Source organism: Aythya ferina, assembly GCF_964211825.1.
Source record: "Aythya ferina genome assembly, chromosome: 13".
NCBI lineage: Eukaryota > Metazoa > Chordata > Aves > Anseriformes > Anatidae > Aythya > Aythya ferina.
The window spans coordinates 8247075-8274006 of NC_140311.1; the positions used below are offsets into that span (position 1 = coordinate 8247075).

General features: G+C 45.7%; 1 protein-coding gene across 1 annotated transcript in view; it reads left to right on the plus strand.

Annotated features, from left to right (window-relative positions):
- The window catches only part of HS6ST2 (heparan sulfate 6-O-sulfotransferase 2), a 128836-nt gene extending 103493 nt beyond the window's left edge, over window positions 1-25343 (plus strand). Inside the window, exon 2 of the mRNA XM_084534354.1 lies at window positions 22353-25343. Within this exon, the coding sequence (XP_084390480.1) occupies window positions 22353-23055 (703 nt within the window). The 3' untranslated portion in view covers window positions 23056-25343. The remainder of the gene's footprint in view (window positions 1-22352) is intronic.
- The last annotated feature ends 1589 nt before the right edge of the window (window positions 25344-26932 follow it).

The following is a 26932-nucleotide window of genomic DNA, read 5'->3' on the forward strand; positions in this document are numbered from 1 at the left end:
CTGAGCCATCGCTGGCAAGGGGCAGAGTGCGAGTCATTTATCTGATAACAATGAGCTTTTGTGTCTAATGTGTGATGTGGCAGCACGTTAGATAACCAGACGTAACCAGCGATCAGCTCTGCTAGTGCAGTGATGGTGAAATGGATGTGGCTTTGATTTCCCAGCATCTGTGGTGGTAGATAAACCAGAAAATTAGCTGCCTAGCACCACCTGAGTCATCTCCCCCCAAGCCTTGCTTTTGGTGGAGATAACGATCCAGATGAGCATGGCGTTGATTGCTCTGTACTGATTCTGAATGCTTGGACACCCGTGCCCTTTACGGAGAGGAGCACAGCCCATGCAGGGCCAGGGTACCTGTGTGTCTGGGCATGCAGGGACGTGGCAACCTTTGCCACCCCCAGCTGCAGTGGTGCTGTGTGCTTTTGTGTAGAGCATTCAGAAAGAGCTGTACTCGCCCCGTTCAGACTGACAGCCAGGGAGGCATTCAGGAGAACACTCCAGTATTAATTAACTCGTCCTGCCAAGAGCAGATATTGATTTGCTTTTACAGGACTTTGATGAGTCTTGATTATGATTCTATGGAGGTAGGAAGGTTTCTTGCCCTCAGAAGACTAGAGCAGCCGTAATTATAAAATAATTGTGCTTGTTTTCTTCTAAAGTAGTATTTTATTATTTGATGAATCTCTTGTTTGTACTGAGTAGACAGTACAACTTCACAAATTACTTGTTTACTGTCATGCCTTGATTTATAATTCTCCCTTAAAATTTTAGTTTTGTTTTTTTTTTTTTCAGATACGCATTCAAATTACTGTAAAAGTAGGTCACATCACATTCTTGCAGATGTTACCCTTCCCTTCTCACTCTAGCTCTCCGCCGGTACATGGGTTGATAAGTTTGTGCTGATGACCCAAGGCAGCACTCGAGAAAGGTGAACCAATCTCATAAATCTTTCACTGCAATCCTGCTGTGTGTTAAAGGCTTACATGTAGTTTGGAATATTAATTAAAGACAGTTAAACTGCCTTTTTTTTTTTTTTTTTTAATTGCGTTTTTGGTCTCTCCTGCCTGGTAGAGGTGCTTACTCTGTGTTTGCCTTCTGTGCATGGTCCTGTGGCAAGTGATGGGCTTTGGGTAGGGTGCAGGTCACCTTTGCTGCCTGTGCCAGTCCTGTATCGCTGCCCAGTCCCCGAGCCCAGGGGACTCCTGTCCCTCCCTGCTGGGACCTGGCATAACGGGAGGCAGCAGCCAGCCACGGGGTCTGGTGAGCACAGGGGCTGTAAGGTAGCAGGTTGAGCAGCTGCAGGGAGTGCAGCAGGGTCAGATGTAATGACGAGCAGATTTACACCACTGCTGCTTCAGCACTGAATAAGAGATTTCCCTTAGGAGGTTTTTAGAGAGAGGTGCAAAGAGCTGTTAAGTCATTAGTGCAGTTTCCCATTGTGGCAGCATTATTCCTTGTTATCTCCACTTTATAGCTTCTGTTCCTCACTAGTAACTACTGACCCAATAAATATTTGTCCTGAATATATTTTCTGCATCCCAAATGCTTACCTTAGCCTTTCACGTGCAGCTTCCAAGATGCTACAGTCCCTTCTTCTGCCTGGTGTGGGGAGTCTGTGCTTAATCACACAGTGATGCTGCAGGCTGCTGCCTGCCTGGGAAACAAATCCTGACCTTGGGCAATGACTGGGGAAGTCTCCCTCCACAAAAACACTTCTCTTCCTTCTGCTTTTAAACCCATAACTTCCAAGGTGTGTCCCTGACAAAGTAGTTTCTAAAGCAGTCTCCATTTCATAGCAGCAGCTTTTTCCCACCTTTTTTTTTTTTTTTTTCCCTATTCCATTAACTCGGTGTTTTGCAGACAACGCTCCTGTTAATTAGGTGCTAATTTATTGTCCTAACCAGCTGTTATTACTGTGTAACCCCAACACCACCCTACCTATCTCCAGCGTTCACCCAGCTGGGTCCCACCACTGGGGGTGAGCAGCTTCCCCCAGCAGCACTGCAGGGGGACCCAGCCTGGCCGTGATGGAGCCTGAGAGCCCTGGTGCAGCTCTCCCCAGGGGTGAGGACTCTTGGGGCAATTCCTCAGGGTTTCTCTCCCCACCGTAGCCAAGTGCTAGTGTGCAGACCCCGCTCCAGCACGGCTCTTCCCAAGCAGAGATTTTACTGAGGCATAATTGAAGCATTCCCCATCCCTCTGCCACACGGACCATTGTGCTGAACAGAGCCTGGGCTCCTGTGATCGTGGTGGCAGGGGAGGATGGATGACAAGAGGGGAACAGGACCAATTTGTGGCTCTTTGCTGAGGGTCTGCAACATGGTGGCAGCCCCACTGTGACCCGTGATGAGGCCGATGGACATTGTGACTGGCTTGGTCATCCCAAGGCCGGGGTATAAAAGCCCTATTTATCAATAGGCCCTAGGATCAATTCTGCATTCTTGGCAGGTAATTCCAGCAGGGCTATTTTTTAGGAAGGTTTACTGGCTCTTACGAGCTGGCCTGGTCTGTTAGACCTGCTTAATGTTAAAAGCTGTTGATTAAAAAAAAAAAAAAAAAAAAAATCAGTTTAAAACATTTCTGGCAGATAATTGTTTGGAAATGTTCCCCCTCCCCTCCCAGTATTCTAAATTATTCTTAGAGTGGAAATGCAAAGTGCTTGATAGCGTTTCTTCATTCTATTCTTATAATAATTCATTCTTTAAATATTCACTAGAGCTTTTCTGATTGAAAATCAAACTAGCAAGAGCTCCCCATAGAGAGGAGTCATTTCCCAACTGGCTCCTGTTAGTGCATTTCACAGCTATCAAAAATAATGTTCTCCTATCTCCCTGCCCTTGCTTTGATTCATTAATTAGTGATATTAATTAGTTGTAATATATTAATTATGAACTGATATTGCTAACATAAAGGAAGCTGAGTGCAAGAATGAGCTTCCTAACCTGTTTGCCCTGGCTCCGCCTAGGCCAGATCAGATAAAAAGCCTGCAACAGCCTCAGTTCCCTGCTCCAATGGCAGATGCAGTCCTGCTGTTCCCCATCCTGGAGGTTCCCCAGTTCAGTCCCTGGCTTGTTAACTACAGCAGCAGCCTGTGCGTGCCATGACGGTGTCGAGCACACGTTGCCTGGTGGTGTAAGTCGTGTGGCTCGAGGACACGAGCACAGCAGCATCCAGCCCCGGCAAGACTCAGCCTTTGCAACATGGTCGAGGTCGTTTGTGCAACCAGATGTGCTGAGGTTTTGCAACAGGCTGGTGCTTGACATGAAGACACAAGGATGTATTGTGTAATTTAGGCTGTCCTTCGGATCTTTTGCATGTGCCACAGTCGCTGCAGGGGATCTCTCTGGTCAATGGAAGCGAAGCAGTGCCATCGGGCTGGAGAGCTGGTCTCCATGGAGATGGGCGCAGGAGGAAGGTCGCAGCTTTGTGGCAGAGGAGGCTGGAGCTGGAGATTAATGAAAGATGGCTTGATAAAAGAATTGGGGATGCTGCAGGCAGTAATCCGGTTTGGTTGGGTTTACGCTGCGGTTGGTTGACTCCACTGTGATACTGTTAGCCTGGCAGGAACAGGTAAACATGCTTGGCAATTTATTTAGCAACAACTTCCAAGATGTGAGGGGAGTGCAGAGCTGTGGAATCAGGGAATTTTGGTGTAGCTCCTGCAGGCCAGTACTGGGGTGGGCAAATCTGCACAGCAAATGCTCCTGTAGGAAATATTGAAACTTCTTGGAGTTAATCCTGAGGATGCTTAGGGATCAGGTAGCATCCATGTAATTTAGTAATCTGTAGATTTAAGATGTGCCTCGTATTGCCAACTCTAGCAAAATGCCAGGCTGCTTTGTGATGTTTCCTGTCCCCTCTCCCCTGCTTTAGATCTAGAAGTGTCGCTAAATATTAGTACAGTATTTTGGACTGTGTGAGCCGTCAAAGCAGGATGACATGACCATTTTTCAGCAGCCGTGGGACAGTCCCAGTGGGAGCACGAGCTCTCCTGTTAATGCTTCTCTGCCCATTGTGGGAGCCCTGTGACATTTATTACTTTCCATGACACGCTGGTGTGTGCTGTGAGTGATCCCAGGAGCTTGGTGCTGAAGCAGCCAAGGAGTCAGGATGAGACAGCATCGCTGCCAGGGCTGGAGCAACCTGGTGGCTGAATGGCGGAGAGCTGGGGAACTTGGAGCAGCACTTGTTCTTCTCGTGCTTCCTTCATCTGTATGGATTAATGGCTTTTTACGATAGCTGGCAGTTACACCCACTTAGAGAATTTGGGGGCTACAGCTTTGGGGGGTCACTTCTGCAATGGACTGTAGAGCCAGGACTCAGCATACTTCTACCCACGTTGTTGCCAGAGGGATTCTTGGCAGGAGCTGGGCTGCCCGGTGTTGTCACTGAGCCCTTCAGCTCCTGGGAAGATTTTCAGCCCCTGGTAGTGCAAAGTAAATATTTAGCTGACTCCTCTCAGTGTTGATCTGCAGGCAAAGGGTAGGTAGGTAGTTAACACTTCTCCCCCTGCTGTGTGCTGTGTGCTCTTGCAACGCGAGGTAATTTGGTGAGTTGACAGCGTTTCTCCCTCGCACCGAATATAAATAGGTGTTGGCACACCTACTGCATAAATGCAGTATTGCTGGAGGTGGGGGGCAGAAGCAGCCGATACCTTTGTAGTTAAAGTGCAGTGTGCTGACGTAATCCTAAAAATTGAATTTCTGCAGTGCGCTAGCCCTGTTTGAGTTGGATTGCAGATAACCCCTCCTGCTGTCAGAAACCACTAAACTGCGGGCTGGTCGCCCAGCCCCCTGTGTGCCTTGGGCCTGAGTTGGGATGCTGCCTTCCCCTTCTCATTGCACGCTGCTGCCTCGGGTCCCCATCTCCATCCTCGGGATGCCCTTGATGGCTCAGTGCAGGCTGGGGAGCCCAAGTCCTCCAGTAATGAACTGGGAGAACTGTGAATTCTGCAAGGCATCCGAATTCGTTGTTGTGTTGTGTTTTTCTTTATGAATGCGTGTGTGTGCATGGAAATATTGTGGTGAGGATTGGAGAGCCAAGTTAAAGGAAAAAAAGCCTTTGATTTTGCACCAGCAGTTAGCTGATGAAATGTAAAGATGCAGTGAGCTGATTAGTGATTCTGGTAATGTAATTAATGCCTCTGTTCTTTCATACGTGCAGAGCTGGAGGTCGAGCTGAGCGCTCAGTGAAAATTTGCCCTGAATGCACAGTTCAGTAAGCTCAGTTATCGTTCCCTAGTTATGATTCCTTCAGTAATTCCAAATTAAAGTTGATATACTTGTAAACCTAAAACAGGGCATGCTTATGAATTACAAGGGCTGGAGAATGTGGTTGTCAGATGTGAATGTTAATGCCACCAAACCACTGCTTACCAGGTGTGGGAGGGAACAGCAGTAGAGCAGGGGCTGAGAAAACAGCTTGGTGGTTGTTGCTTTTCCCAAAGCGGATGGTGGAAGGGCCTGAAGTGTCCTCATTTCCATTCCCTTGGCTCTTACAGGCCTTGCATAGTTCTGCCATTGCTTCTTCTAACATATCAAGCGTCATAAGCCATTAATGTAATTCCCAGTCTGAAACCAACCTTAGATGAGCTCATTTTTGCATGCAACGCGATGCTGGCATGCCTTACGTGAACCCTTTCTCTTTTCTCCTCCCGCCCCATTTTTAATAAACATCACATTATCAAAATATTAGTGACGCCGGATTTGCCGTCTTTGGTTTACCGTAGATAACAGCGTGGAGTGTTCTTTCCGTTTTGATTCAATAGTGCATGACAAGGGAATCCAATTTGTTCAGATTTAGATGACATGCCTCCAATTATGTAATTCCATTAGGAGGTGCCTGCAGCCAAGTCTGTGCTCACAGTCTCTGCAGACATAACTATAATGGGACGTGTTGCAATATTGCTGTGTGGTAAGCACAACTTTGATAGAGAGCATGACCTGTCTCTCCGAGTCGTGTTTGTGGGAACGGAGAAGATGAAAAACGGTCTAGCTATACTTAGGGCTCTAATCTGGCAATAAGTTATGTCACTACAAGAACAAAGCTTTGCAATGAAAGGTGAATTTGTAATGGCTATATATTTTATGTATTCAAAATCAGACAGTAAATGCAGCACTTTGAATATGATCTTATATTCAATTCCATAAATGGAAGATATATTGGTTGCAGTTTTTCCTCTTGAATACCATTTCAGGTTCCTATATACTTGGGAATGTTGGATATTTATGAGAATATAAAGCAGTGATGAAAACGTAAGACTAAATCTTAGCACAGTTACAACTTGCTTTAAATTATTAATCTTTAAGAAGCGTGATAAAAATTCTGCTATGCAAATTCTGCAAGGCTGGGGTTGGTGTACATACACATTACCATGCAGCTATCTAAATAACATCTTTAAAATAATCATGTAATGTTGATGCAGACTTACAGTTTCTGCAGGCAGAAAAAGGCAATTCTAGTGGCAGATCTGTCTGCCCAGGAAGCGGGATGTAACACCACTCATAAATAAAGCTGTTTAGATGAATTTAGCATCACTTGCAATCCAGCAGATCTCTGCAACGCCTTTGGGTCATGTAGCTTAGGTAGGGCCTAGCTGGGGCTCAGCTCTGCTAGGGCTGGGAAGTGGTTGGATGGGGCGCATGGGACGTGCAGAGGATGCTCAGACCTGTGGAAGCTGCACAAGTTAAAAAGCATTTAATAGCTGTGAAAAGGTCAATGCTTTGACAAGCATAAGAGATCTCTTGCTCAGTCTTGCACTCTTCGGGCTGCTGCTGTAGCACCCTGTACTGCAGGCGGATGTTCAGCATGTGCTCCGTGCCTGCTCTGCACCAGCAAAGCCGCTCCATCCTGCTCCTGCTCTTCTGGGCAGCCAGGTCCAACGCCTGGGCTGCAGGCAGGTCTGTGCCACAACACTGGGATGTGAGCTGTGTGCCCCACGTGTGTTGGCTGGTACTAACCAGAGCTTGGATGGGTGTGTATTATTCAAATGTATAGCTTTTATTAGAAGAAAAGCTCCCCAATCCTTACTTGGGGAAAGTATGAATGATAACATCTCTACTTTCACAATCTTTTGCAGTCCTCACATGAATATATGAAAGAATTTAATAATGTTCTAGGTTAGAGAATGGGCATGCATATGTATACATCTTTAAAATCAATCTTCTCTGACTTTCTTTCCTCTTATTTATGTTGAGAGAGGAAGCCAGCAAACGATTCAATGTATGATGCATCCAATATCACCTTTCACATAAACAGAAAAAATATGCTTCCTCTGTTGATGCGATGAGACTGGGACGCATTTAAGTGTCTAGAGAAAGTGTCATTTTGTTTAAAATAATGTGAAGAGAAGCCCAGTCTCAGTATGTTGAAATGAGTTACGCAGGTGCTGCTGTTTTAATGACAGTGGGGCTGAGATATAGTTAAAGATGCTGCTGAGCCCTGGCACAAATCGCAGCTGCCATGAGCAGGGGGGAGACCTTTTGCACCCTGCTGCTCGTGTCCACGTCCCTGCTTGGACGCTTCACCAGAAAACCTTGCTCAGGTGGCATTTGGCAGTGCATTAATCTGGCCTCTCAGCGGATGGCTCAGCCTGCGGATATAATGGAGTGTATCAACCTCAGGTTCAAAACCCAGTGTAATTTCGTGGGAATGAATTGTTCAGATAAAGTCAGTAGAACACAGTTTCTTAATCTGCTAAATGGGAAAAGACACTGCTGCCTGGCGCTTATTGGATTTTGTGCAATTTGAGGAAGAAATTAGATTGGTTTAGATTAACCCCTCCAGGAATGGACACCTAGGAAGAGGCCATTGTCACTCAGAAGCAGTTGATTTTCAGGTTTATTTATCTGCGCAATCCAGCTGCCGGCGTGACTGAGCAGAACCTGCACTGTTGTGATGCGCTTCTTCATCCTCTGGAGCGCCCGTCTGCTGAGTTCAAACAAGACAGCATCGATCTGCTGCAAACCAGACTGCACCCCAGTGTCGGTGATGCCAGCCGGTGCTTTGGCTTCTTTCCCTGGTAACAAAGACCCAGGTGGGCTTCCCTGTTACTCAGGGGAGAAGCATTTGTGAAAGCACTTGTGCTCCAAGGCAAACTCTGCCCTTGGCTCCCTCCAGCTCTGCAAGCCCCCTGTTTGCCTCCCTCTAAGGAAGAAGTCCCCAGGGTGGGCATGAAAGAGCACCACGGACCTCGCCGTCTGTAGCTCTGGGTGCCAGCATGTTGTTGGATTAAGTGACAGCAAGAATGCATGCAAAAGGCAAAGCCCTCACAGGAAATGCTTTCCCAGCTAGCAGGGTGAACCAAGGATGACTGCCTGGCTGTGGAGTTGGTGTCAGCCCCCACGCCTCCAAAATTCTGTTCCTGGATGCATTTCTAAGCAAAATGGAAAGAGCTTGGGGTCCCAAAGGGGCTGTGCCTTGGCCATACAGTATCTCACCTTGCCACTTGTCTTTGCACAAGTACTTGCACCTGACAGGGAATGTCTGCAAGAAGGTGAAATGTGAAAGAAGGAAGAGGATTGTTCACCCTCTTCTTAAGCAGTGAGCTGTCAGGTGAGGGATGGCTCTGCTTTTATGTCTGTGAGCAGCCAGTGGGAACAGCTTTGCTCCGTGTCCATCCCTGGAGACTGGGCACTGCAAGGAGAGCGTGCCTGTCCTCCCAGAGGTGGCTGGAAGGCAGCCGAGTGCTGATGTTGAGAGAAGGGGTTATTACTCAGTATTGTGAGTGGCGAGAGGAAATGTTCAGCATATTATATTCTGGGACACCTTCCCAGAAAATGTTTCCTCGTGGTAATTACAGCAGTGATGCTGTAAACCCAGGCAGTGGCTCCCCTTTGTGTTTTAGGCTTGCAGTAGTGAAGATGAATGGAGCAGGCTAGCAGGAAAGCTCTCAGAGATTAAGTTTTGCCACAGCCTGTTAAAACAGGAGCGCCTTCAGCAAGGGCAGTGCGTGTTCCTCAGCCTGACAGGGGAAATAGCCTGGCTGCAAGGAGGATGGTGATAGCCAAAAACTCATCCTATTTCTTACTGGAACTCTGAGGAAGCTGCTGCAGCTCCCTCCCCACTGTCACTGGACACATGCTGTCTCCTGCATTGCTTGAGCTGGGTTATGAGCTCCTGTTGTTTGCCACGGTGCTCTAAGCCCTGGAGCACTCACCCTCTTTGTTGTTTTCAGTAAGGGGTTACAGAAGATCTGTGAAAGCCACAGGACAGAACCAACCTGACAAGGGTCAGTGGCTATCCATCACAGATAACGTGCAGACAGAGCTGAACATGCCCGGGGAGCTGTGATCAGCTGAAGGGGACCCCAAGTCCTCCTTTCTTTCCCTTCTCCATGTTGTGTGACACTTCATGGTTCTCCTGCGGCTCCTGTTTCTCCATTGTATAAATATCTATTTTGTATAAATAGATAGGTTTTGGTAACAAAAGAGGAAAAAAAAATGCGTGACAGAAATGCATGCTGTTCTCTGATCCCGTGGTGTTGTGGGACTCTGCGTTGACAGGTCCTGAAGGGACACACATCCACTTGTGTCCCTTCCCCTTCAAGAGGACCACAGAACACAGCAGAGGGGAAGAGGAGGAGCTCTAGGTTCCGGTAGCTGATACAGTCAAGGTTCACTGAAGGAAGCACAGAGTTAAACAAAGGAAGTCCTTCACTGAGGTGGAAGTAGCAAGGTCTCCTTCTTTGCTCCCTTGAGCAGGGCAATTGTTCTTTCATCTCTTTATTCTTTTTCCAAGACAACAGTACTCTCCCACTTCATGCATGCCATGTTTTTGAGGTGGATAGATTTGTGCTCCGTTTTGGTTCCTCGTTGGAAACAGATTGTGTGTTCACGTGGAGGAAGTTGACTTGTGTCGTGGTTCTGCTCCCAAAACTGCACTCCCAGCATCGCTGGTTGCAGTGGTTCAGATGCTGAGGGGAAACGCAGTAAAGTCAGGACTTGAAGCTCCCTGATTGGTGAACTGTAAATTTGAGCTGGAAAATGTGGCTGTACTGTAAAATTCAGGACACCATCTGTTTCATTGCTTGCTTGCAGTAACATTTGTACTTGATAATTAAAATGTCACACACATTTTTAGCCAGCATGTAATCCATGCAGGAGTAGAACTGTGTCTTCTGAAAATCATTCAGAAGATGCTCACAGATAAGAATGATGCCATTTTGAACCATTTGCTGCTGCTTATAGAGGAGTGTTTTCTCATTTTTTCATATTTTGAAGAGTAGGGTGGAGGGATAGGAAGAATTGCAGCTTCTTTTGGAAGGACCTGTGAACCTCACTGAATAACGCTGGATTTTTGTGATTTATTGGATGAAGTACAGTATGTGCTGATTCAATGCACTCATTCAGTGCTTGGGCTCATTTGATGTTTAGAAAGTCCTCAAAGAGGAGGACTATAGTTCTCTAGCTAGATCTCTCTGCTTCCCTTTAGCATCAGTAGGAATGTGAGCAGCCTGGATAGAGATGCCAACGTGGTGACTTGCAGGCTTTTTCACACACATGAATGGTTCTCGACCAGATGTTTATTTTGTGTTAGGCTGTCGTGCTGGGGCTGGGCTGGTGGTGCCTTTCCTGGCTTTGTTCTGGCTGGTAAGTTTGCTTTGGCTTCAGTTGCAATCAGTTTGTTTTTAAGGTGTTTGTAAAGATATTCCGACTATCGTAAGCAAGACTTCTCCAGCTGGTCTGGCCAAGGGCTCAAAGTACCATCTATTTGGTTAGCCCTCTGCCTGGGAAGCTGAGGATAGTGAGCACAGCAGGCTCATGGCTTAAGAATCACAGCAACAGGATGCTCAGGAAAAGGTCAGGTTTTGGTCCATCTTCGTGTTGCTCTCACTGCGAGAGAGGCAGAGCAAGCAGCGTTGTCTGTGGGCTGTGCATTCGAGTGGTTTTTGCCCAGCAATGCCAGTCATCACCCTTTCAGCTCATGCAGGAGGGAGCTGGGCTCCTCTCCTCGGCTGGCGCAGGTTGCTGTGTCTCCTCTTTGCATTGACCTCAGGGCAGCTGCCAATTTGGCTGAAGTTTGCTCCATGGCACTGAAAAGATGCAAAACCAGAATTAGGTTTTGGCTGTCCTGAAATAGGATTTTGAACATCTTAATGCTGGAGATTAATGAACAATGTAGGAGGCATCTGAAATCCATAAGAACGCAATGTGTCTTAGCTGATATCTGTGCTGAATGTGCTTTCGCTGACCACCAGGAAAGCATTTGATTAGGTATTGCCAGCTCAGGCTCTGCTTCCCAGGCATGTCACGCGCTTGGACTGTGTAGACAGTCCTCCTGTCAACACAATGTGGTGGCCATATCCCTGCATTGGTTCAGGGTTGTGTAAGAAGCAAAAGTGTCATTTTCCACAAAAGTGCCTCTCTAAGGGCATTGTTGTAACTAATTCGGACTAAGTAAAACATGCTTTTACTAAATGTATGTGGTGGAATGAGCAGACATCGGAAACGGGATGTTCTGCTCCTCTTGTGATATCTGGAAATTCTTGATTGCTTAGCTGAAATAAAAACGTCTCCCAGCTGAGCTTTGGCACAACAAATACATCGGCAAAGTTTTATTAGAAATGCATTCTGCTATTCCGTGAACATTTTAAATCCATTTATGTGAACTATGGGTGAGTGAGATTTTTAAAATCCTGGTCTGCTGGGAGATACTTAAAGCTCACAGCTTTACGGTGCATTGGTGTGTGCTATCAGCAACTAGTCAAGATTAAAGATGAAGTCAGCAAAGGAGCTGCCGTGAGTACTTCAGGAGGGCTCACCAGCAAGTGAGCGCAAGGTGCTTTCTGGGCTGTCTCCTGGCTTAAATCAATCAGTTTGATGACACGCTGGCATTCACGCAGGTTCCCTCGATGGTGAGGCTCTGGACGTTGCCTTGCAGGATTGGGTCCTGTGCTTTTACCAGGAGACTATTGTAATGTGTGAGAGAAGGTTTAAAATATTCTAATTGTCTACCATGAAATTACAGTTTTGTTCCCTAGAGTAGAAAAGTGAGTTTAAATCATTAACGCCACAAGTCTCAGTGATGATTACAGAAATGTTTGCAAGTGACTTAATCAGAATAGTTTGTCTGAGTGGCCCATTTTAATATTATTGCGCTGATTAAGTTTTCTTAGCTAATATGTGTTTCATTTCCAATTCAATTAAATGAGAATCCCCTTTCATTACGTGATATTACTGAAGTGCCCTAGTGGGGCAGGAGCACACTTGGTATTTTCAATTGATACAGATTTCTTCATTATACAGTCTTGTGGTGCTAAATGAAATCAATGAAAGCTGAAATTAAAATTGTAGCAAGCTGCAGCTATAAATATGTTGTCCATTCCTCAGCCCCTTTCAGCAATAAGAATGAGAATATATTAGTATCAGTTCATTAATTACATTTCAAATACATTTTCAATAGATGTCTTCCTTTGACAAAATTTTAGAAAGACCATGAAAGATTTTTCCTTGCATTTCTGTGTGTCCAATAATTATGACAAGCAAAATATAAGTGGCATTAATGTGCTTTTATTATACAGTATATACGTTCACTTTTGATTTTAAAAGCATTCTTGTGTAACCTATCATGAGCTACATTAACTGGCATATGAGAGATTATCTGCAAATGGCTTGTGAAGGAATGAACATCAGCCTTATGTTTTCTCACATGAGCCAAACCTTGATCTTTTATGTATTATTGAAGAGAATTGATTTAGATCTGATATAGTAACAAATGATTTTATAAACACCTCTCTGGAGTTAATTCCCCATTGTGGGATATATGAAGTTCTTGAAGATAATGTGGATGATCTTGAAAGCTCCAAGATTTCTCAAGTGTTGAGGCTGGGCCATTGAGCAGTACATATTTTTATATACGAAGCAGTTGGGAGGCATGTTACTGTGATTCAAGCAGTGATTAGGAAATTGCAGTGAGTGCTGAGGAAATAGGATAGATACAGCTTCTAAATATGCATTCATACGTTCACAAAAAAGACAAATGTATGTGGCAAGCTGAGACTGGGACCCTCTACACCATCTTGTTCCTAGACAATATTAACAGCAGAGTTTACATGTAAAATGGGTTCACTAATCTTTAGTTTCACGTGTCCTGTTTGTGTGGCTGTTGGTGACAGGTTCCGAGCAGCAGTCCCCATCCCTTGTGCTGCTTTTCATGCCACTTGACAAGTCACCACGAAGCAGAAACTTTCTGAAGTATTGGTTTCTGTTAAATTATTTAAGTATTTTCACCTGGTCAGAGAGTATGTGGCTTAGCGCATTTAAGGCATATCTAAAATGTGTGTGAATATAAGGATGAAGCCTTCTTCTTTAATACTAAATATATACTTTTTATAAACAAGAATCTGGAATTTTTTAGAATATGATAAATATCTTAGCATAGTTATCCTGGCTCCATAAGTGCAATGAAAATGTTAGCCTTGGCATATCAATCGTGCTTTACAGATGACTGTAATTTCCTGAATGTCAAAACTCCAAATTTTTCTACTAAGCAAACTTTTCAGTGGCAAAATAGATTGCCTCCATAATATATCACTGTGGGCAGGAAAAAATGAAATCTTTATGTACTGTATTATGAATCAATGAGGCATTAAGATTTTTGGAAGGGTGAGCGGACTCTGGAAAATGAAAAACTGCCACTATTCCATCTCTGTAAACCGCTGCTTATGGAGTGTCGGCTTTGCAAACCTCTATCTTCCACGCCACAGAAATATCAGTTACAAGTTGAAACCAATTCCTGCAACAGCATTTAGATAGGGTAAATACTGTAGTAAATATCTGATTTATAGCAACATCCTGTGGTTATTCACCAGCTCTTTCACCGTAGCCTAGCCTGCCGCCCTTTTCATTTTGGGAGGTCTGCTATGCTTTTTAATAAATCCATAAGAGAGAACGGGGAGGTGCTGTGTGACACAGCTCCTGGGGCCAGGGATGGTGCTGCAGTGTCTGTGTGGTTCCTTGCACGGGAAGTGGGAAGGTGTTCCTGGTGCTATGTGGATTTCAGTTTGTGAATTTTCCTAAAGACATCACCCACACCTGTATTTTTTCCTAGCGTGTATTAAGGGCAGGATTGTGCTCTGCAACCTTTTTTTAAGGAATAACTGACTTGGGCGAGAAAGGCGCTTTAAAAAGCCAAGACCTTGCATGCTGCTGGAGGCACACCCCACAAATTCAGCATCACTACAGCTCAGCACCTAGCAAGGGGGGAAGCACGACATGCCCTTAGCTGGGGCTCCTCTGCCAGCTCCTCTCTTTCCTTTGGGTTTTACCTCCTATGTGCAGCTCCAGGGTCCCAGTACAGAGTGAGAGCGGGCTGCCTCAGCACCACTGCTGCCTTCCATCCAGACACCTCTATCGTGTAATGAAATTAATGTAGTGGGAAGCTTTGCTGCTCTGGGTAGGTGGTGGTGGGAGATGGGGGTTACCAACAGGCGCTTCAGCCCCTTTCCCTGCAGCCTATCCAGGGTGGATGGGTCTGGGCACTGCCACCTTTCCCGTGCGAGGCTCCTGGGTGGAGGCGGCGAGTTCGGGGACGGATCCAGCCGCTGAGTCACTCTTCTATTTGCTGAGTCTAAAAATGGAAGCTTGCTTCTCTTTTTATCCACCACTAAAAAAAAAAAAAAAAAAAAAAAGTGAAAAAGGCTACTGTTCTTGCTGAATTGGTTGTGTGCAAGGGTATCCTGCAGAGATCTTAATAATACAGGCAATTATGAAATTAATACCACTCTGGCAAATCTGCAGGGCAGCTCTCCCCTGCGCAGGCAATGCTGTGGACAATTAGTTTGTGTGTGAGGGTAGCTGGGAGCATGTGTGTGTGTGAGGCTGCATATTTTTTATTTCTTTAAAACCTTATTTTCAGTATACTTGTGCTCCAGGTACCAGCTCTGCACATATATGAACAGGTACCTTGAACTGAAAAAATCTTCAAATTCTGCCTTCCTCTGTGCCTGAAGTGCTGCTTTTTTGCAAATCTTTCCCATTTGATAATTTCATGGGCAATGATGGGCTGGTATAATTGCCGCTCTTGCAAAATCCAGCTCCTTTTTATGGGTTCCTCTGGCATTTTTCTCCTGCTGCAGTTACTGTGGGTAGGCTGCTGGCTTCCTACCCCCACCATTAGTGTTTCTAGACAAAACATCTCTGTGATTCATTGGGTGCTGATAGAAGTGAAAACATAATGATTACTTAGAGGAAATGTAAATTTACATTTGCTAAAGGCTTTAATTCACAGTTCTGAAATACTTATCTCCTTTCCTCCTAGGCCCTTGTTCTGAGCTAATGCATGTTATGATTCTCCTGTGCCATACTGAGACCAGAGTAAAGGAATATAAGTCCATGTGTGTGTAGTTTTGCAGACTGCTGCAGAGAAGAGTGTTTTTTTTTTCCTCCTCCTTCTCCTCTTTCCCATAATTTTTATATTTGACCTTATAAAGGGCTGTAAAAGGGAATGCTGCTGCTGTTCTGACAGCACCTCTGCCAGGTACTGCAACAGGTGGTGGCGTTAGGCACTGCTGTAGGAACTGCTTGTGGAGAAAAAAAAAGTTTGCATTGCACCTTCAAGATGTACTTCTTTGATAGGGCGTCATTTATACAGCTCGATTTTGCTGTACTTTGAATTTCGGACGAGGCAGATCTGGGCATTTGGTTTGAAATGACGGAATGAAGGTGTCTCACTTCGTAGCTAAAGCAATAGGACCAGCCCTGCTCCTGGCCTGCCTGCTCCGCATCCACTGCATCGAGGCTGCTGGGGAGCAGACAGAGCAGTGGATTTGGGGTGGGGAGGTGAGAGGGGAGAGAGAGAGCGAGGGCAGCAAACCAGCTCCAAGGATCCTGCTCCATGCATGCTGCCACCGTGGGATGCTGGGTGTGAGAGCTTCCTCCCGAAGCTCCCGGGGAGCACAGCAGCCTCCCTCCATGCTGCCACAGTCAGCAGCAGGGCCTTTTCCCTCATCTGCTGGGCTTGGGAGCACAGGGAAGCACTGTGGGGAGTGGGTGGGTGATGCTTTTCAGCTGCTGCTTCTGTTGTCATCCAAATCACTGATGTGAAGCATCTGGGACCAATCTGGAGTAGATGCAAGCATTTTGATTCCCAGCGATGTGTGTGAGAGCTTGCCAAATATTTTGGCCTAGCCTCTGCAAACTGTCCTGCGTGGGCATCTTTCAGCCGGGAAGTGGTACTCGCGTTTGGGGTTTTACGAATGAAGGGGTTTTCCCAAGCATGCTTGGTCGGAGCAGGAAGGGCCGTCACCAGGATGTTCACCCCATCCTTTCAATTGTGTCTGTAGGTGACACAGTTTGTTAAGGATTAGAGTGAGTCACAGTATTAAATGAACATTTTGCTTCTCTCTGAGCGATCTCCAAACAGATGCCTGCCTCTAACAAACGAGGCAGCAGGGGTATTTCTCTTTGAGGAACAATTTGCAGTATTAGCAAATCAAATTCTCAGTGGGCCACTCTTTATGGGAATTAACCTCACCTACCGGGAGCCAGGCGCTCTGGGCACCCGGCCTGATATAATTGAGTTTGACTTCTCCTGGAGACGTGGTGGGGATGATGGATGGGCAAGGGAGACCTATGCCACACTGGCCTCGTGCCCCATCTACTGAAAGTTAAAATACATCAACTGCAGGGTTTGGCAGCTTTGGAGCTGCACGTGGAGGATTTCTAACCTGTGGTGCTGTGAGACTAGCACCGCTGGTGTTTCTGACCTTCCATAGCTACGCTGTGAGGTTATGCAGTGCACAAACCTTTTGCACATGGTGCAGGATGAGGGAAGAGCATGGAGCCTGCTGCAGCGGGGCTTTGGTGTGGTGGTGGAGGAAAGAAAGGATCTGGACCCATGTGTAGGACCATCTTCGTTTCATCAGATAACTACCGAAGAGGAAAAGTTGCTGTCTTAAAAAAAAAAAAAAAAAAAAAAAGCTCAGCTTTTAAAGATGAAAAGAATACTCTTATAAATTAGTTTGTTTTATGGGGAGGGTGGTGAGGATGTTGGTCGTCCTTGTACCATTAGTCAAATCTGGTTGATTGCACATTGTTTCTGGTGCCGAGTCACCAACCATATGATTATTTTTCTTTTTTCAGTAGCTCAGTACTTAATCCTCAGTTTCATATGCAGAATCCCTGCTGCAGGGTTTGATTTCATTTTATTTGCTTTTCTGTTGGACATGATATAAATCTCATCTGTCCCTCTGCCCCTGCCCTTTCCGTTCAAAGGAAACTTTCCTTTCAAAAAGTCTGTTCTCACCTGTGGTGTAACTGGGTTTCTCACTGCCCTGTTAATATACCACAAAGTCTGTAAGCTGACCTACCGTGGAAAAAAAAATAAATCTCCTAGAACAGGAAACATTCCCAAATTTCCCCTTCTCCCCGTTCTTCAACCAAAGCATTGGAAACACTTTTGCAAAACTGCCTCCCATTTATTGTATGAGCTCATCTGCATGTCCAAACCATCTTAGCCGGGCTTGCCACCTGGATGAGCTTGACCTAGGTGCAAACTGATGTGCTTGAGCAAGTTTAAAGGGTAGCCTTAGTTTTGCTGGGAGACTGGGACTGCCCCAGCATTTCCCCCTGCTAATCACAGCTCTGCTTCCTCAGCCGTGCACCAAAGCTCTGTTGTCCTGGTTTACCTTTCCCCCGGGCACAGTCTGAGTGGGATGTCAGGGCTGCAGTGCTCCCCGTGCAAGGGCTGTCGGTTTCTTCCCCTCTGTAGCCTTTGGGAGCCCCTCTTGCTACAGCCTCCTCTCTTAGGGGAAATGGGAGAAGGTCACTCGGTCCCTCCCCTGCTTATCCGTACACTAATGGATGTAATGTTGAGTAGGTGGTTAGCTTTCAGCTTCCATCTCATGCTTCTTAGCTCACGGCTCCATCAAGCCAGGCTCAGGTTTCCAGGCTGAAGGCATGGCAGCTGCCAGCACCTGACCTCCAGTCTTCCTCTGCCTCAAAGAGCAATTAAACAGCCTCTGTCCTCTGATAGAGATCGATAATCCTCTGCCTGAGCACCAGCAGGACCTAAAGGGGCTCATAGGGGTGGAGCCAACCCCCCCCTAGTTGTAGTCCTTGTGGAATTACTGTTCTCTTGGACCCCAGAGCAGTGGTTTGAAGCCTTTCCCTTGGGGTTAAGGTGCCCTTCCCTGGGAGCAGGTGCAATAGGTAAAGCCCCTAGGTGGGTGCTGTATTCAGACCCTAGGTTGCTCAGCTGTCGGTAGTTTTACCATGATGGGGTGGCAAAGCAGGAGAGAGGGTGCTGCAAAGTCCCTATGTGCTCTGAAGTCTCTGACTTTATTCAGTGCTGTCATCCCCTGGGGGTTCACACCTCCTCAATTTGACTTCAGTTTGCCTTTTTTTTTCTTTAATGTTGCTTTTAGAAGCTTGCTACGAGGATGCTTTTTAAAAAAATCATTAGGTTGAAAAAATAAAAATGAAGGATTCTCATTCAGCCCCTGTGCTAGGCAGAGGTGGGGAATGTGGGGAACGGCATGGCACAGATGCACTATATGACCACAGAATTATCTTTCAAAGAGAGCAGATGGCTCCATCTCAATAAACCCCTCAGAGAGATTCACCGGAGGTCTTTGAGGTTTCAGTTTGCTTCTTATTTTCTCTTAGGTCTGTGCAGGAAGGAGAGGGGGCTGCTGTGGGCTGAGGCACTGGACAGCTGAAAGCAGGTTTGCACACTGACTGTGTGCTCTGCTCGGTCACTTTTAGCAAAAATCTTCCCACACATGATAGAAGTACCAAAGCACCAAGAATTTCCTATTTCTAGGCAGCACCAGGGCTGTTTTGGGAGCTGGTTTGCTTTTTGCTCTCTTAGGGCAGGTAAAGAGGCCCTCCATGCCAGGGCTGCATATAAAGCTGAATCAGAGCCCAGGCAGAAGAGGGGTGTGGTGTGGGACCTTCTGGATCACCACTTCCCCGGCGCAGCTTTCTCACCCTGGTGGAGGGTGTGTGAGCCATTAGCTGGGCATTTATCTGAAGAGAGACTCTGACCTTTTCTGAGCTCTTCTACAGAAATGGATCGTGTGCAAATAGTTCATTGCTCCCAAAAATGCTCTCGCTTTAACCTTGCAATGATGTGATAAGCAGAGCAGTTGATTTAGCACAGGGAGCAAACTCGGCATCGTGAGACTGCTCAGTGCTCGCTGTCCTCAGGAAATAGCTGCGTGCAGGGAGCTAGCAGGAACAAGTGACTGTTGTACCATCACAGATTCCTGGTGGCCCCAGGGTCAACCTACTTTCTAAGTTGCCTGCGAGCAACCTTTGTTCTCTTCTTCGTAGACACCCAACTAAACTTTATTAGGAAACCTGTATTTCTGAAGAGGGCAGTTCTTTAAGCTGGAGGGATGATTCACAGTGAAGTCTGAGCTCTACCTGCAAACATGTTGTCTCGGGCTCTGAAGCACAAGCTTCAAGGAATGGGCAGGAGCTCAACACCCCCTTGTTAAGATAGCAGAGGGAACAAGCTGTTACGTACAGAGCTAAAAATAATTGCAAAGCTTTGAATCTGCCTCCCAATTGCAGCAGAAGGATGTTCTGAGCACTGATGGCCGAATCTGTCTCTGGCACAGCTCTTACTCGATGGTGCATTAAAGCGTTTGTGACTTTTTGAAGCTCAGTTCAGATAAACGCACAGCAGCGTGGCTGCTTTTCTGGAGCTGCCATGATTTCGAACTTTGATCAGTGTGGCTTGGGGCTAACCCAAAAGCTGGTGTTCCCAGAAGGAATGGTGCCTTTTCCAGAAGAATTTTGACAAGGAGACCGAGGAAGGGGAGAAATGCACAAGGCAGCTGAGATGGGCCCAGCAGCTGACAAAGCAAAGTATGACATGGCATAACGAAGAAGTACAGTGCTGGGCCTGTTTGTAGGGTACTGTGCTTCAGAGCAGGTGATGTGGGCATCCCATAAGTCTGCCCACAGCCTGGTTTCTTGAGCACAAGGTGCTGGAGGGAGCCTGGCCACGTCCGTCCTCACTGCAGAGCTGAGCAAACGGCTTTGTTCAGCCTCCTTCACCTGGTCTCCTTCAACGTGCTGTGACAGGTCCTGATGGAGATACTTGGCTGGATGAGGCAATTGGCCACCTGGGGTGATGGTGATCCATTACAACACAGTTTCTTCCACCAACATGCACATTTTATTCATTCTTTTGTTTTTACAGTAGCAGCAAAGAGAGGCACTTTGTCACTGCCTATGACCAAAGAGCACAAAAGGAGAGAGGCTGAAGAATTTGAGCTATGATAAAATGCTCACTGCATTGATCTTGGCTCAGCATTTGTTTTCCTTCTTGCATTAACTCCCCATCGATTGCTGTGATGACCTTAGAGCTTGTGGGTTTGCTGGCCGCATCCCTCAGCAAGCAGCACCCCACTCTTGCATCCTGCTCTGCTCCCAGCCTCCTCGAACCGCTGATGGTGCAAAAGCGGGCCAGTTGGTACAGAGGGTAAGCAGGGCTTTGCTTCAGCCTCTTTGGTCATTCAAGGCTTCTTACTATACATGTATGTTATATAGGCATGCCACAGCTATGGTACTAACTTGATGTTGCTTGAGGGATCGGGTCATTATTTTAGTGCAGGGTGGTAGTAAACTGGATCCAGTTGGGAGTAGTTCTGGCAGCTGTTAAAGAAGGGGCTTGGGTTTGCCTTGGAGACGTTCTTTGTGCCCACGCTTTGCAATGAGACTTCGGGAAAAGTTACCTTCCTCTGGACTGTGGCAGGGGCCTTCGCTCACCAAACATGTTTGCTTTTGCGTTCAAAGCCCTCAGAGCCCGGGGTGGCTGCAGCAGTGCCAGGGTGAGCCTGCAAACACGTGGCAGTGCTGATCGTGGCGTCCTGGCTCTCCAGACATGAGGTGCCATTGTGTCGGCCACTGATGCTTTATCAGGCTCCTTGGCTGTATTTGGTTTTGCAAGTTTATTGTACTTTCCATTTATTTAATCATTTATAAGCTTGGATGCTCTAAAAGAGAAGGGGAATGGTGACTCTCTGTTTCCTGTCCCCAGTGCTACTGGGTGCTTTCAGAGGCTGTGATTCATTTTTGAGTTCACCCAGAGACAATTTTCTGTAAAACATTGACATCTAGTGGCTTTTCTGCTGAAGGAAACGATGGGGAACAAAGGCTTGGTTGCGGGTGGCCAGCCACGATGTCTCCTGGAGAGCAAAGAAATACCCCGTCTCCTCACACAGCACCCAGAACACGGCAGTCCCAGCCTGGGAGCTTGGAGCTGCTGGGCACACGCTGCTCTGTGTCCTCATCCTGGAGGAGTGAGCTTCCCTGGCAGGACAATTTGCTTATTGAGCTGCTTCAATTCAGTTTACTGAAGCAGATTGCTCTTACCCTGACAGTACTGTGTGGCAGGGCATCCTGCTATCTCTGCGCACTGGGCAGGGATATTCCCCGTGCCCAGCCCATAGCGCTTCTGGTGCTGCCCTGGCACGTGCTGTCATGTCACAGCCATGCATGCAGCCTCCCCGTGTGTGCCACCATCCTGCTGCTCTGAACAAAAGCCTCCACTTCCCTCGGAATATCTTTTGTTACAAAGCACTGTAATGCACCGTTTAATTTCCTGTTATTTACTTCTCTATCCTCTCTCATCTTTGTATCAGGTGAAAGCAGGAGGATAAAATGGTGTTTGCCTGGGCTTTTCTGTGATCTTCGTTTCAGTTCAAGGAGGTTGGGTCTTCTGGGGACGTCCCATTTATCTGGAAAGGAAATGTCTTACAGGAAATGTTCTCCTTGCAGGCATAGCACTGTTGTAGGGCCTGTGCAGCTCAGACCCACAGCTGCTCACCGTGACAAGCTGTATAAGCAGCGCTTTGCAGGCAACAGAAAGTTGTCACCCCAGCTTGGTTGTGCACAAAACAACGCTTTGCTCTCAAATGAAGCTCCCACGTGACTGGGGAGCAGCCTGTGCTGCTCCTCTGGATGGGGGATTTAAGTGATGTGGCCATGGAAAAGCCAGAGTTACCAGTGCTTGCTTGGGCTCGGGCTTCCACCACAGGAGATGTTTTGATAATGCCATTGTGGGTCATGGGAGGGCATCTCTTAGTGCCCAGCGTGAGCATGTTACTACGTGGGCAGCCCACCACAGATGGAAGTTTGGGGTTCCCTTCAGCCTGTGTAGAGGCAAACCTGTTAAGCAGAGCAATCCGTGTGCAGATATCACTGTTTCTGTTCCCCCACAGGGGCTTTGTTCAGTTATCCTTCACCTCGGAGAGGTGAGCACACAGAGGAGCACTCTGCAGCAGCATTTCTGAAAGCATCTTAAGTGCATCTCCAAGTTTCTATTGATTTTGAGTGTTGATATGCCGTGTGCTCAAGACGCAGGAGACTAAATGCTCTGCCTCTCTCTCCCCTTTGCAGGAATTTCTACTATATCACCATCCTGCGTGACCCTGTCTCCCGATACTTGAGCGAATGGCGCCACGTCCAGCGAGGAGCCACGTGGAAAGCGTCCCTGCATGTCTGCGACGGGCGATCCCCGACCACCGAGGAGCTGCCCAGCTGCTACACAGGGGACGACTGGTCGGGCTGCTCCCTCCAGGAGTTCATGGATTGCCCCTACAACCTTGCCAACAACCGCCAGGTCCGCATGCTGTCCGATCTCAGCCTGGTGGGATGCTACAACCTGTCGGTCATGCCAGAGGAGCAGAGAAACAAGGTTCTGCTAGACAGTGCCAAGGAGAACCTGAAGCGCATGGCCTTCTTCGGCCTTACTGAATTTCAAAGGAAGACTCAGTATCTCTTTGAGAAAACTTTTAACATGAACTTCATCTCGCCGTTCACGCAGTACAATAGCACAAGGGCCTCCAGCGTGGAGATAGATGAGCAGACTCAGCAGCGCATCGAGGCCCTCAATTTTTTAGACATGGAATTGTACGATTATGCAAAAGACCTTTTTTTGCAGCGGTACCAGTACATGCGGCAGAAGGAGCACCAGGAAGCACGGCGGAAACGCCAGGAGCAGCGCAAGATCCTGAGGGCAAAGCAGGCGCACCTGAAAGAGCAGGGCGAAAACAGCTCCAGCACTGACTACATAGGGAACGTGGAGCGGTGGCGGCGGTAGTGGGGGGAGCTTCTCAGGAGACTGGCTGGACACTGAAAGCAAAGCAGAACCCAACCCAACACCCAAATCGGAGCCGACAGAGTAGTCCAGACAAATTAAGCTTCTTAAATATTTGAAGCAAAAAGAGGCTAAAATGTTGCCTTTGCAGTTGCCTTTGCAGTAAATGTTGTACTGTACGTGGAACACTTAATCCTAGTGCGTAATTAAATTGTCCTTTTTAGGTTTGTTGGATTATTTATGAAATACAGGAGCTAAGTAAGCTCATCGGAAATGGTTGTTTGGACATTTATTTAAAAAAAAATCCTTAAATTAGTTATGAATACAAAATGGGATGCTGGAAAATGTTTATGATGCTCTGCTGAAACCTATCTGGGAAGCAAACTCATTTCCTAATAATGAGCATTTAACATACTCTCACAATACAGTATATGAGCAAAACCTTTTCCTTTTGATTTTATCTTAATTTTATTTATGTGTTTTCAAAGGCCACCAACTGCTTATGATATTTACCAAGTTAATGAATGGACAATGAAGGGAACAGTAAAGGTCTAGAAAGAATATTGACTAGTTTTATGTATAATATTGGCTTTTAAAAGGAATAGAAGTAATTTCTGTAGTTATATAAATATTTAAAATTTTAAACTTTTTCTACCTACTGCTGTTTAGAGTTTTAAGCTTGATCTAACTCATATTAAAAAAAAAAAAAAAAAAAAAAGTTTCTGAACTCAATGCCAATGTTATGTTAAAGACATTATTTCCAGAAATTTTCAGGTCAATATGATTTTAACCATTCTGGAGAAGTTACAGCACATCTTCATGTTTCATAAAGCCTTTTACCAATTATAATCTTGTGACAGTATCTAATTTTAGGTCTTTCTTACCCATTAGAATACATAATGCTGAACTTATTATTCCTTAATAATTGGTGATATAAACTAGATGAAATTGTGTTGCGGATATTTGTATAGTGTCTTTAAAAAGTCATAAAAATCTCTAATCCCAGCAATATTATAAAGAGAATTGCTCAATTGAAGAAGTAGATTTACACTTGAATTAGGATTTACTTCCAGTAAATCTTTGCTACACAATATGAAAATAGGGCTGTTTTTTTACGCTCTTGAGCCCTTCTTAGTGACGACAGACTAGCAATGACTAAAAATGATGGAAACAAGTATTACCATAGCCATAGTTACACAGTATGAGGAAGTTGCATGGTGAAACAGGACGCAGGCACTGCTGGAGCTGGAGCTGTTGCCCCATCAGCCCCAGCAGGACCAGGCTCACCAAGACCAACAGGGAGAGGAGATGGGGCTGTAGGTGAGGGGCTCCTATAATCTCTATGCAAAAAAAAAAAAAAAAGAAAAAAAAAAAAAAGAAAAAAAATAAAGAAAAGAAAAAAGAAAAAAAAAAAAGCTCTGTAAGGCTTTGGTTATAAATTCAGCAAGTTCAGAAATTTTGTACGTAGCCTGCAGCGCTGTTGAGCTTTGCACTGAAGGGCGATCTCTGTCCGCGTGCTCAGTCGCGTTTGGTGCGCGCGTGTCTGCTTGGCTCTCCCGCTCGGCGCTGGGTGACAGAGGCACCTGGAAACAGCACTCTTCGTCCCGGTATACACGATGCTTACAAGGCTCACTTGCACTACTTCCTTTTGCCTGTAATATTATATACACAAAGAGGGCAGGGGGCATGAAATGCAGAAGGAGGCTTTGAAAACATCTCAAGGCTCCGTGCCTAAGTTAGCCGAAGGCTGTGTTACAGCTGATGTTGTATTGCGACCTGGGTGGGCAGCAATCCTGCCTGGGGCAAAGGAAAAGCACGGCTGCAAACCAATACCCTGCGTTAGCAACTCAGAAAAGAGAATAATGTCATGTACAGCTTTTTTTTTTTTTTTTTTTTTTTTTTCTTTTTAATGAGAACTGCAGTTGCCAATATGATGTCTCTGTTGTATTTTGTTTTTTTATGGGGGAAAATAATGCGCTCTTAAAACTGAAAGGCACTGCTGGAAACAGGACTTAACCGTGAACGAGCTGGAGGGCCTGTTGCAGAAGGTGCATTTTGTTTTTATGCTGTGGTGTGCATGGTTTACAGAGACTAGTTGCATTTTCTTTGTGTATACTGTTTATTGTATATAGGGGATGTACGAATATAAGGATACCGTTTTGTCATAATCATATCAAATTCTACTGATTTCCACTGTAGATGCTGTCTTACTGTGTAGATTTACAAGCCGATCCACTGACTTTGATTGTGTAATTTAACAATAGAACTGATAAATAAAATTTAACTACAGACTTCTGATTTTCATGTGATTATTTCTTTATCTGAAGATGCATTGGGAGTTGTGCAGTTCAGAATGGATAGTAATTTTGACACAAATGAAATAGCTGTTGGCAGGCAAATATAGGAATTTAAAATTATGGCTTTTCTAAAGTGTATTTAAACTACAGCCTTCAAGAGCAAAGCCACTTTGGACTTTCTGTTGTTCAGTAGTTAGTGCACAGGTTTTAACTGCTTTTCCCAGCTTTTCTCAGTGGTGGTTTCTGCTGATTTTAAATATTATTGTCAAAGGTCTGCATCATTAAGGGATTGTTCCTGGGTGTGCACATGTATGTGTGTTTGTATACATATGATTATTCTTTTCTTCTGCATGATACCCACCATTTTTGCACCAGAGCTGGCGCCAGGAGATGCTGCCTTGCAGCTTCCAGTGCACCCTGCTTTATTGCTTCCTGAGGTATTTTCAAGCACAAAAAAATAATAATTAAAACAAAACAAAAACAAAAATAAAAACAAAAACAAACAAAAAAAAAAACAGATTTAGATGCAAAAGTAGATGAGATGAAAAGGAGCAGAATGACCAAAATCAACTAGAAAATAGGCTTTTTTATGATTGGGATGGAGGCCTTTCTTGGTGATTATAAAATGTGCCCTCAGATCAGCAGGGCTCACACTGGGGCTGGTAGACCCAAAGGTGTCCGGAGAAGCCTTTGCCTTGGCTTAATCCAATTCCCTGTATGAACGGAGGTGCCCTTCCTGTTGTGAGTACCTGTGGAACGTTTTCTCTGCAAGGTTTTGTGAAGCCTTGGTGTTTTAGATGGGGATGTGGAGGGATCTGCCAGCGCACGTGCATTTGACTGACACGGCTTTATATATTTGTATGCTGGAAGTGCTGCCAGTGGAGCTGCTAATGGCATGGAGGTCACAAAAGGTGCTTCCCTGCAATGAAAAAAAACACCAAACAGTGAAGTCTGGCATAAATGCAAGTGGTTTGGGGGTTGCTTTCTGAGCCCCAGCATCAGTGCAGGGGCAGCTGGCGTGAAACCGGGGACTGCTTGGGAGATGGAGATGGGGTAACACTGATCTGTAATGTTAAAAGGAATCTGTAATGTTAAAAGCCATCCTGACTTCTGTAACAAAACTGATCTGCAGTTTTGCTGGTTTGTTCAGTTTGCCCTCCCACAGATTGGGAAGTTGATAGCTACAGTGGTCTTGCAAGGTGCTATATTTGGGGCAAATATTTTGTATTTACTAAAAGTTACCTAGATGGTGTCTAGTGCATAGGGGTTGTTGGAAGGGAATCGCTCAGCTGATTTTTGTCAATGAACTTTGCAACCTATTTGTATAACATAATTATATGTTTTAGTATAGCGTAATATATTCGATTGCACTGTCATCTTTGAGTAATAGTGAACTTACTCGATTTCTATTTCATGTAACTTATAAAAATTTCACAACATCAAAAATGATCAGAGACATGAATGAGACCTAATGGATGCAATGCAATTGATGTTTCAGCTCATGAAAATCACCAAGGAGATGAGAAGAAAAACCGATACGTCTCCTCTCAAATTTCAGCCAGAAACATCAGGTAATTGAGTGA